This window comes from Ictalurus punctatus, chromosome 23 (genome assembly GCF_001660625.3).
Source record: "Ictalurus punctatus breed USDA103 chromosome 23, Coco_2.0, whole genome shotgun sequence".
NCBI lineage: Eukaryota > Metazoa > Chordata > Actinopteri > Siluriformes > Ictaluridae > Ictalurus > Ictalurus punctatus.
In genome coordinates this window covers 17971004-17983544 of record NC_030438.2, presented here as the reverse complement: position 1 = coordinate 17983544, position 12541 = coordinate 17971004, and the positions used below count along the sequence as shown (strand labels likewise).

Genomic DNA, 12541 nt, shown 5'->3' with positions numbered 1-12541 from the left:
CCACGTCCATATACAAATCGGCCAACATTTCTCAGCCTTAAAATGGACAAAAGACTGCAGAACAAAATATGTTTCCTTGCTTTTATATACACATAAAAAAGTGCTATATAAAAATGTAAATCCTTTTGTGCAGTTTACATTATATAGATTTCTAAAGATTACATAGATTTGTTTTTGTGTAAAATTTGTTACTACTGCACAGTTTTCTCATTTAAAACTGATTTTCACTATACTTCTGGATAAAACACCTTTAGCAAGCATTACACACACTCACTGCCCACTTTAATAGGAACACCTGTACGCCTGCTCTTCTCTTTTATGCAGTTATCCAATCATTCTGCATTGCATAAAAAGGATATGAGCTTTACAATTCTGTGCTAATGTTAGCGGCATTAGGCTACACTATAGGTCAAAAGTTTGTGGACACCTGACCATCACACCCATATGCTTTTTGAACATCACATTCAAGATTTGGTCCTTTGCTGTTACAATAACCTCCACTCGATTTTGGAGTGTGTCTGTGGGAATATGTGATCATTCAGCCACAGGAGCATTAGTGAGGTCAGGCTCCAGTTCCAGTTCATCCCAGAGGTGTTCAGTGGGGTTGAGTTCAGGACTCTGTGTGAACTATGCATGCTTCTCAATCAGCTCCCTTGTTCAGTGGTCAGGGCTCTGATCAGGGAGTCGGCCATTTTAAGGTCTGTCCTGTGCACAAAATCCTTCCAGTGAACTGCAACCTAAAAACTCCCACAATGCACCGCAAAAACCAGGGAACATCGATGCTCACTATGTTCCCTTACTAGAAATGACATCATATTTTTTTGAAGCCTCTCAATTTAAAAAAAAAAAAACAATCCAATTTTGGAAACGCGCCCAAACTGGCAACCACGTGCGGAACACGAGAGGGCGCCATTTCTTTCCTGGGCCTTCTCTGATTGGTCGAGGATTTGATGCATTTCTTGTGGGGAACATTTTACAACGTTACAGTCCATTTCAGAGTCGCTTTTAAATGCTTTTTTGCTTAGTGGACGACCATTTTGGAACATGTAATCTTCACGTAAGTCTTGTTTCGTGTATTTTTAATGTTCGGAGACGTTTTATGGACTGTGGGTTTTCCCCATTCCGGCTTACTTTCGGTTTCACCTACAAGGTTGGTTAAGGCTCGGTCCCGAATGGCTCTTCTACAGAATATGTAGTGCACTAGCGCGAGCGCAGAGTCCTTTATTTTCTATCAGAATGAAGTGACGTTATCTAGGAAGCAGGTGGCCATTTAGGATACGGCTCGATCTTTAACAGCTTTTCGGTTGTTGTTCAGTTGTTGTTTGGTGTGTGTGTGTAGATGAGACTCCTTTATCTTTCTGCACTCACTCATCGCTTCTAAAACTATTTTATCTCTTTATTTGTATTATTTATTTGGTTATTTTTTTTTATTCTTGGCGGTCGAAGGCAGTACAAGAAGTTAAGCAGGGGGATTGTTAGCCATTATTAACGCCGTGTAACGCGTCACACAATGTAAGTATGATTGAAACTTTATTCTTACTTTAAGTACAACTTTAAAAAAAAAAAAAAGGTCAGTTAGATTATAAAGGAAAGTTTAAAGGCGGATTACAGGCATATATATTTCCTACAGGTAGTGTTAGAAGTGTGGTATACAATAATAAGTGCATAACCAGCGAAAGTGAAAGCACCTGTGCGTAGTAATTTATGCATTAATTATATAACAATAAACAATTTACAAAAAATATACAGGTACGTTGTTGTATCCAGATATAAAAAATCATTCAGCTTACTTCAGAGGTATTTGATTAGAGAAGAGATGCCTGGGGTCCAGGTTTTAGTTTATACACACTGGTGCTTATAAATAATAATACCTTATGGGGACCAGTTAACATCATGCAAAATGATAACATACTCATCTCAATATACTGGCATATTTATATACCTATTTACTTGCGTTTGTTGACGTAAGTATGTTTCTAAGTATTTTGACGTAAATATGTTAGTATGTAAGTATGTTGAGGTAACTAAGTTAGTACATAAGTATATTTAGGTAACTATTTTAGAAAGCATTTTGAGGTAAATATGTTAGAAAGTATGTTGAGGTAACTATGTTAGTATGTAAGTATGTTGAGGTAAACATGTTAGTATGTAAGTATGTTGAGGTAAACATGTTAGTAAATATGTTGAGGTAACTATGTTAGTATGTAAGTATATTTAGGTAACTATTTTAGTAAGCATTTTGAGGTAAATATGTTAGAAAGTATGTTGAGGTAAATATGTTAGTGTGTAAGTATATTGAGGTAAACATGTTAGTATGTAAGTATGTTGAGGTAAACATGTTAGTAAATATGTTGAGGTAACTATGTTAGTATGTAAGTATATTTAGGTAACTATTTTAGTAAGCATTTTGAGGTAAATATGTTAGAAAGTATGTTGAGGTAAATATGTTAGTGTGTAAGTATATTTAGGTAACTATTTTAGTAAGCATTTTGAGGTAAATATGTTAGAAAGTATGTTGAGGTAAATATGTTAGCATGTAAGTATGTTGAGGTAAATATGTTAGTATGTATGTTGAGGTAAATATGTTAGTATGTAAGTATGTTGAGGTAACTATGTTAGTAAATATGTTGAGGTAACTATTTTAGTAAGCATTTTGAGGTAAATATGTTAGAAAGTATGTTGAGGTAACTATGTTAGTATATACGGATGTTGAGGTAAACATGGTAGTATGTTGAGGTAACTGTTAGTACATAAGTATATTTAGGTAATGATTTTAGAAAGCATTTTGAGGTAAATATGTTAGAAAGTATGTTGAGGTAATTATGTTAGTATGTAAGTATGTTGAGCTAACTATGTAAGTATGTATGTTGAGGTAAATATGTTCGTATGTAAGTGTGTTGAGGTAATTATGTTAGTATGTAAGTATATTTAGGTAACTATTTTAGTTAGCATTTTGAGGAAAATATGTTAGTACATAAGTATATTTAGGTAACTATTTTAGTAAGCATTTTGAGGTAAATATGTTAGTACATAAGTATATTTAGGTAACTATGTTAGTAAGTATGTTGAGATAAATATGTTTCATATGTGTGTGTTGAGCTTACTTACCCAAACATACTTACATCCTATATGTTTATTTCTTTTTTATTAGCGACCTGTTCTTATCAATTCCCCTTTCATTTCTGCAGCGTGTTTGGGAATGAAGGAAAAGATGGCAGTGTATCTGTTCTTGTTCCTGCTTCTGTGCGTGGACGTGTGTGTGGTGAAGACGTTTGGGGTGACCCGGCTCTCGCCTCTACTCATTCCTCATTCTTTTACCTCTCTCTGGGTCGGAGGACTGCTGAGGTTCACCGTCCTTCTCCTCATCACCTGTCTCTACCCATTGAGCCCGGCATGGATGAGGAGCGCTAATGGAGTCCAGACCTTAGCTGTGCACAGTTTGGTCTATCCGGTGTATGTCTCACTGCTGTGGGCATGCGGTTGGTCGACGATGGAGCTCACCTGGGGCTGGCACACCTGGCAAGCAGTGAGTGAGGGCTAATAATGTTCAAAACACTGACATTGGAGACTCCTTCCATAAATGCTAAATGAACATCTCATAGACAGCTAAGACTTAAAAAAAAAAAAAAGAAATTTTGTATGGCGTGTCTGCCATACGAGTCATTGTGTAACTTGTTACCATAGAAACAATAACATATTATAAAGAGTGCATTAATAAAAACCTATCAACACCTTCTGACCAATCAGAATGGAGAATTCAACAGCGCTGTGGTATAACATGGTATAATTTTAATACTGTGACAGATTAATTCACAATTCACCTTTTCTAAACTAACGTTCTTAGTGGTTAGTGCATTTTCTTGATGTAAGTGCACTTTCTACATGAAGTAAGAAGTGTATTTGTGATTGACCAGTTTGCAAATGTAAATAGGGTGACAATATTGTGACGTATTGTAATATTTAATGCATATATAAGTATAAATACTGATATGCATCACATGATACAGATACCAAACTGTTTCTATTTCCTTTTCAGATGTTTCATTGCTATGCCGTTTCGGCTCTCTCGCTGCTGCTGTGGGAACGCTACGTGCCCTCCGTCCTTACAAAGACGAAGGTAAAACCCAAGGAGAAAGGCCAGGCCTCCCTGCAGAGGCTGCTGGGATACGTGAAGCCGTACCGGCACCGGTTCACAGCGGTCTTTCTGTTCGTGATCGCTTCGTCACTCGGTAATAAACCGCAACCTTGTGTTTTATGTTGCTCTGCGTTATTGAGTTACAAACTTTGGTCTGTAATGAAACGCAAAACGAGGCAGATTGTAACTGCTGTAGCTTTCGGTTTCAGTTATTCACAGCGGTGGCGGTGGGGGTGGTGGTGTGGTGGTGTGGTGTTGAATGAGCGTTGGGAATTCCCTGGGATTTTATTAGCTCTTTGTGGTTTTGTTTTTTATTCTTTCACTTTTTGTTTCTTTCAGCACACCTTGAGTTTTTTTAACACCTTGAGGAACATTATTCTGAAATTCTTTAGCTCGGTGAACCTCTGCCCATCTATACTTCTGAAAGACTCTGTCTCTCTAAGATACTCTTTTTATACACAGTTATGTTACTGACCTATTTCCAATTAACCTCCAGCTGTTTCTTGTTACTAACACGTACTCCCCCCCCCCCCCCCCCCCCCCCCATCCCAACTCTTTTGAGACGTGTCGCGGCCATCAGATTCAAAATGGCCTTATTTTTTTTCTTAACACGCTACATTTACTCAGTTTAAACATTTGAAATGTTTTCTACGTTCTATCGTGAATAACATACGGGTTTATGAGATTTGCAAGTCATCGCATTCTGTTTTTGTTCACGTTTTACTCAGTGTCCCAACATTTTTGGAATTGGGGTTGTAAAAAAAAAAAAAAAAAAAAAACACGTTTAAAAAAAATCTAAGAATTACTCACACATACATCTAAGAATTGATAATTGGATAATTTACCTGTAATATGCTAACTAAAGATCAGGTCATTTCTACGATTCTCAGGTGAGATGGCTATTCCGCATTACACGGGTAAAATCACTGACTGGATCATGAAGGAGGACGAACCGGACGCTTTTGCTAACGCCATCAAAATCATGTCGATCCTGACCATCATGAGGTAATACTGTGTTTGTATTAACAAAGACTAGTTTAGCCCAATGTTACCAGTTTTTTTACTACCTTTGATGTTATTTTTTAATCATTTCAGAGGACAGTTTTTCAAGAGATTAAAAAGCTAAAGTCTCACATTTTTGCCTCATCTAGCTATCTCTTTCATTTATAACGTGTGCGATTTGTTATTACACACTGACTCATTACTCGTTGCCCCCCCCCTCACAGCGCCGTGTTTGAGTTTGTGTGCGATCTCATCTACAACATCACCATGAGCCTCGTACACACCGCCATCCAGAGTCAGGTGTTCGAGTGTGTGCTGAAACAGGAAATCGCCTTCTTCGATAAAGCTTCCTCAGGTAACTACGAAAAGAATAGTTTAGCAAAAGAAAATAATAATAATTCGCATCATTGTATTTCACGCATAGTGCTGTATGCAAAATCTGGGCACCCCTGGCCGAATCACATATTTTGTTGATTTTTGAAGTGAACACAACCTCTGCAACAAGCTATTTTAAAAAAATGACGTGTGATAAAAAAAAAAATTTAAAAAAAATTATAATCATGGCACATGCGAAAGTTTGGACACCGTTCCAGTTGAATCTAAGTTAAGCTAATTAAGGGTAAATCTCAGAACTTAATGAATTTGGTAGCTATTAAGTGACTCGTTAGGACTCGTTACTCAGGTCAAGAATCGTCATTAGGACGTGAGGCTGTGTTTTACTTCTTTTCAGTTCAGATATCAATAAAATGTGTCATTTGGTGAGGGGTGCCTAAACTTTTGCTTACAACCGTAGGGGTAGGTGATATGACAAAAATATCACATCACGATTAGTAAAGGCATGTTTATGATTTTCATGTATTAATTATTCATTTTAATATATCATTTTTAATATAAATAGAGCATTTTATTTAAAAATTATACTGTATATGTAAAAATTTAAAAAAATTACAATTTTTTTACAAGTACAAAATTTTAACATCACACCAACTGCATCGAGACAGTTTGTAATTATTGAAATAACATTTTTTAAAAATGGAATAAAAAGATATCAGAATATCCGCGATGTCTCAGAAAAGCATATCGTGACATAATTTATCACAATATCGATGTTTTATCGTCATATCACCCAGCCCTATCCACACACTATAATGTGAACAGTATAACTATTTCAGATATTTCAGATGCTCACGTCAGGTGTGATACAGGTGTTTTTGCGTTGCTCCTCAGGTGAACTCGTGTCCCGAATCACCAAAGACACCAACGACATGAGCGAGTCCCTGAGCGAAGAGCTCAGCCTGCTCATGTGGTACACCATGCGTTTAGTCTTCCTCTACGGCTCCATGCTGCTCCTCTCCGTGCGCCTGTCCATCTTCACCATCCTCGGCCTTCCTGTCATTTTGATCGTCCCGGAGTTCTCCGGAAAGTTCTACCAGGTCGGTCTGAAAAAACTGCACTACCTGACTGACGTGATTTGTTTTTGATTAGCAAACAATGTAGAGAGTAAAGATTGTGTGTTTTTTCTTGAGATAATCTCTGTTTTGCAAAACAAAACTAGTTCAGCAGAGGTATTACAAATATTCAAATTCTTCTCTTAAGTAGAAGTACTGCTTTAAATACGTACTCCGGTCAAAGTCGGGCTTCGTGAGAAAATGAAGATCACGTCTGCAAGAATTTCAAACGATGCACTGGTTTTAGTTCATGATTGTAAATGCGTGCGTCTAACAACAACTTTATTCCTCATCCCTCGGATGGTAGCTCTGATGATGCAAACTACAGTAGCACCCGTCACAGTGACTTTATGAGTCACTTCATTCATCGCTGTTGATGGTTTTCTCTCAGACTCACGCAGTCAAAGTGCAGGAGTCTCTCGCCAAGTCGAACAGCGTTGCCACCGAGACGTTCTCCTCCATCAAGACGGTGAAAAGCTTCGCCAACGAGGACGGAGAGTCGGAGAGATACAAGAAGTGCTTGGAGCACACCTACTCGCTCAACAAAGTGGAAGCGGCCGGTTATGCGGCATCAACCTGGACCAACAGCGTAAGACTTGTAGACAAATCTACACGGTTAATTATGAATGTTTTAAAGTTTACCTTTGACTGAAACGTTTCTCGTGATCTTAAAAACCTTTTGATCGAAAATATAATCGTCCCGACGTATTCGTTTCTTCCGTTATACACTGTATAAAACTGTTGAGTAATACACATAATGTTTATAACGTCTTATCGCTCAGATGTCCAGTCTGGCCTTGAAAGTGAGCATCCTGTACTATGGAGGCCAGCTGGTGGCAGGAAATGATGTCAGCAGTGGCGACCTGGTGTCTTTCGTGCTGTACGAGCTTCAGTTCAGTCAGGCTGTCGAGGTAAAGCCGGTGTCCCGTTACATTTCGGGAGCGTTTTCTGATTTCACTTTAGTCAGATTGCGCTTTCAGCTCGTTATATCACCCTCTAACCGTTTTCACAGGCTCTGATGTCCTATTACCCTCGAGTGAAGAAAGCCGTCGGCGCCTCAGAGAAGATCTTCGAGTACGTGGACCGGAAGCCCGATGTTCCTCCTGAAGGTTCCTTAGCTCCCAAGACACTCAGGGGTCACGTGCGTTTCGACAACGTCACTTTCGCGTATCCGACGAGGCCGGCCGAGAACGTTCTGAAAGTGAGTACTGAAAACCGGCTTTCTGAGGGCCTTCGTCTGCGTTTAAACGTCTCATGACGTCGTGGAGGTGAAGGGGTGTGAAACAGGCAGGTGCTAGACTGTGCTGAATGTGAAAGGTGATAAGGGATATATTAGTTCCTCGCTGTTCAGTTTCAGTTGCTCCTGCTTCGCATACCGCCTCCTTTATTCCTCAGTACAATTCTCGATTCTGATTGGTCAGATTGGTGTCGATTCATTTTCTATAAGCTCTGACAGTAGTGCAATTGCAGACCACAGGTTTATATTAATGCACTCGTGCTAATATGTTATGCTACGTTTCAAATATATAGAGATTTAAAAACGCATAATCGTTGATATGGTGATGTTTTCTGTGCATTTTTTTTTGGAAGGAGTCTTTAAATACACTTTAAAGACTTTAAATACATTTTCACACAGTGGAAAGACTATAGAAAATGAATAAATAAACACCTTCTGACCAATCAAAATCGAGAATCCGTTTGAAAAAACGGACTCTGCGTCTGATGTACAACCAAGCCGAGCCGTGGCCTTGTATCGGACTAGTGTTTTTTTCAACCCGTCTAGGGCGTTTCTCTGGAGCTGAAGCCGGGAGAGATCACCGCTCTGGTAGGTCCAGCAGATGGCGGAAAAAGCACCATAGTCAGGCTTCTCGAGAGGTTTTACCAGCCTCAGGACGGAGAGATCTTACTGGACGAGCAGCCGCTGAAGAACTACAAGGATCAATATCTGCACGACAAGGTAATAGCACTCGTGTTTGTTTTTTTTGGTGGCACACGATCGTACGCATAAAGCCAGACTATGATGTATCTTGACATTCAGCTGAGTTTCTCTTGTCTCACTAGTAGATCTTCTTACATGAAATACCTCCTTATCGAAAGGACATGAAATTCAGTAACAATGTGATTTGAGCACCGGAGCCCGATGTTCCAGTCATTTGAGACGATTTCGGATGTGTAACGTAACTGTTCTTCGTTTTCCAGCCTCTCTTCTTACTCTAGTTGTTTTGTCCCCTGCTCTTCAGATCAGCGTGGTCGCTCAGGAGCCCGTACTGTTTGGCCGCTCCATCAGAGAGAACATCAAATACGGGACAGCAGACGCCACCGATGAAGACATGTACGACGCTGCTAAACTGGCCAACGCTCACCGATTCATCACCAGCGACTTTCCAAACGGATACGACACCGGTGAGTGGAAGAGGACGAGATGCTTATCGGTTCAATCTGCTTCCTGTTTCCTCTCCACTGATGAGAAATTTCAGCCCTTAATTGTATTTTGATGGAGTCGATGGATCGATATTCTTTTTTTTTTCTCGATTTTATTCGATTATATACATCGCTATTGGTTCTCAGTGTCTTGGCTCTGTATTCGCTAGATGCCGGAGAAAAGGGAGGCAAAGTGTCCGGAGGTCAGAAGCAGAGAATCGCCATAGCGAGAGCCCTGATCCGGAAGCCGCAGATACTCGTTCTAGATGATTCCACGAGTGACCTGGATGCTGAGAGCGAGCATGTGGTAACATAGATATGTTCTATATTCTACTTAAGCATGCTGTGGGTTCATTGCTGTTTTTTTGTACTCGGTTGAACTCAGAGAGACTTTAATACAATGCCCCAGATGTCTCGAAGTGGTAAATCAAGGTGTCGGCCGCCGAAACTACAGCGATAAGTGTCAAAATGTCTTCAAAATAATACGAACAATTATTTAAAATAAATAAATAAATAAATAAGTCTAGACACCATGACTTAACATGGACGATTGCAGACTAATAATAATAATAATAATAATAATAATATTAATTTAATATTCATTTTAATGATAGTATTAATAGCTTATTATATTATATTATATTATATTATATTATATTATATTATATTATATCAACATTTCTGGACTTTAACTTTATATTACATAGGGTTAAAACACAAAACAACACCATAAAATAAAAAGTTAACCAAAATAACAAATAAAATTAATTTATTAACTCTCTCTCTCTCTCTCTCTCTCTCTATATATATATATATATATATATATATATATATATATATTAGATTAAAATGGCATGTTTATAAAAAGAATTAACACTTGACATAATGCAGGGTGGTGATTTTTTTTTATCTAATCATAAATAAATTAAAGTAAATAGTGATAATAAAAATGAAACAGACAAAACTTAAAAGAATTGAGGCTGCAGAGGTTCTTGCACAAGTTTGGAAAGTCTGGAAAAGTATGAAAAAGTCGTTTCCAGGCTTATAATATCTTGGAAATGAAATCAAATATAAATATATTCAAAGGAATTTAAACTACAAATTGATATTTCTTCCTAAACGTTATTATTAAGCAAACTAACGATAGAGAGATCCGTATAATAACGGATAGTAATAACGAACCACAAACCTTCCGCAATCTTTCATCCTTTTATCCATCTGACTAAAAAATAGTAAAGTGAACCGTTTGAACCTGCAGGTGCACCAGGCGCTGCTGAAGAACTTGAACGGTCGCTCCGTGCTGCTCATTACCAACAAGATGAGCGGCGTGGAGACGGCCAACAACGTGGTGTTCCTGCAGAAGGGAGAGGTGCTGGAGCAGGGCAGCCACGACGATCTGCAGAAGAAGAACGGCCCGTACGCCGAGTTTGTACGGCTGCAGAACACCGGATTCCATCGTAACGCTCATGAAGACGGCGAAACCTCCGACTCGACAAAGCAATGATGTGCATTTAACACGCTGTATAATCCACCTACACCTCAGAATGCACAATTCGTTGCAAGCCTGTAGGGAAAGAACTATAGAATAAACATGCCAGTATTCGCAAGATGACATCAGATTGTTTATGAAAGGTGTCTACATACTCTAGCACCTTCATAACATCTCATTAGGGTATTCGTGACGTTTAGATCGACATTTACAAAACAAATTAGTATGCACATGATTATGTTATTAAACCAAATTCAAAAAAATCGATACATTATGAATGTTGATCTAAACAGTTGTGTATACCTTGTGAAGTGTTTCTGTGAGCGGTTATAGAGCGAATCGCCTTATATTGAGGATTCATTCGAGTTCCACCGGAAATTAAACGTTATAACAGTGTTAGAAACGCCCGTCGCTTTAGAATAAAGGTAAAGGAGATGCAGGTAACCACACTGAGCCAATAGCTTTTTAGGGTTTATGAACGTGGTGTAAAAATACATCAAATATATAAGGAATAAAAGACTCCGGAGCGTTCTGCTATAGGGAAAATAATCAGCGACAGGGTGGTGGGATACGACCTGACGCAAAGAAGTTGTATTTTCCTATAACAGCACATCCTGAAGTGTTTTATTCCTCTCATACCGCAGCAACGTGCTAACGATGACGTTGTACATCGTACTTTTGATCCGTTTATATTTACATTTATCATAGAGGAACGACCACGAAACTTGTTCCGACACTCCTTCCACAAATGTTAAATAAATAAACGGCACCATATTAAAATGTTTTTAATACGTTTACGTGTCGTTATGTGTACGTGTTAGATACATAACAGCGGGCAGGGCTGTCTTATCGGACATGACGGAATAAAATGAACGGAGGCTTAGGATTTAGCTATCTGGTACGTACAGTAGCTGTTAAGTCTTTCATATATGCGTTGACAGTGTGAAGACATGGTGACGAAATGAGCTGGGAAATTAGGAAAATGCTTCGTACAACTGAAATAACACTGTTATAACACTTAGCGGCGACCACTACTCAAACTTCCACGTAACCGTTAAGTCATTTATACAGCGTAAAGGCACAGCGACATCGGAAACGGAACAAAACCAGCTGGGAATACCAGCATTTTCCTTGGAATGTTAGAAAGACTCATTTCTTTCTGGTAATCTTGGGAATACTGGCATAAGATGCTCATAAACAGGTCAATCAGTGCATTATGAGCATGTTATACTTTGCTTATGAATCTGTTATTACGTCTCTTTTCTCCAACAACAATATAAATACTTTGTGCTTCCTTTGGGGGTTTTCTAGTGCAGGGAAATGACTCAAGTGACTATTAAAGTTAATTGTACTTCAGATAACGTATAATTTATAATGTACAGAACCCGCTCCTTGTCGTCGTCGTGTCCTGATATTTTCTCTCCGTCTGATTTAACCCCCCCTGTGTTTTTATGTGTTTGTACTATGTAAATGCTAGGATTTTTTAAATTAGGTGTAAATATCACAACCATTAAGAAAATAGTACAAAAAATCGTTTTTCCTCACGAGTCCAGCACATAAATGAATGAAAATAAAAATTAAGCCAGTGAGACTGTAAAAATGCTCCTTATTTTGCTTGTAAATTATCAACAACAACAACAAAACAAAGTTTCCGCTTACAACTTTTCTTCATTTTTAAGCCATTGAAATATCACTGTATGTTTTTTTGTGCTTTGTAGTCTCTAGCAATTAAAATATCACAGAAAAATATGAAGACCAATACTGACTGTGGCGTGAATTTCAGTTTCTTTTGCTCTTTCCTGTGTATATTTTTGCCCAGCTGTCATGGTGTCACTAAACACAGTGCATACAATAGACATAATAGAGTAGCTGCAAAGGTACTAAACATACTAGAGAGGTATGTTTTTTGTTGTTGTTTTTTTTTTTAGTTGAACCTGCCCTGAATCTTTTGTTAAAAACCTGATCTTTGTTTGATTACGCATCTTTTATGTCCATGAAACAACTGTAAAGTAGTTTGGCCATTTTTAAAAGGTTTAATTATTAACA

At 38.3% G+C, this 12541-nt stretch overlaps 1 protein-coding gene across 3 annotated transcripts; it reads left to right on the top strand.

Moving 5' to 3' along the window:
• The first annotated feature begins 918 nt into the window (after positions 1-918).
• tap1 (transporter 1, ATP-binding cassette, sub-family B (MDR/TAP)) lies at positions 919-12260 on the top strand. 3 transcript variants are annotated; one of them, XM_053674771.1, is made up of 14 exons: positions 919-1057; positions 1447-1512; positions 3189-3526; positions 4037-4229; positions 5026-5140; positions 5362-5492; positions 6365-6570; positions 6977-7174; positions 7368-7496; positions 7598-7786; positions 8369-8542; positions 8826-8988; positions 9177-9313; positions 10265-12260. In XM_053674771.1, the coding sequence occupies exons 3-14, from the start codon at positions 3200-3202 to the stop codon at positions 10508-10510; spliced, it is 2208 nt and encodes a 735-aa protein (XP_053530746.1). In that variant the 5' UTR covers positions 919-1057; positions 1447-1512; positions 3189-3199; the 3' UTR covers positions 10511-12260. The 3 variants fall into 3 exon arrangements, with proteins under 3 accessions (XP_053530746.1, XP_017308574.1, XP_047006166.1); XM_017453085.3 differs by lacking the exon at positions 1447-1512; XM_047150210.2 differs by lacking the exon at positions 919-1057 and having other exon boundaries at positions 1276-1512.
• The last annotated feature ends 281 nt before the right edge of the window (positions 12261-12541 follow it).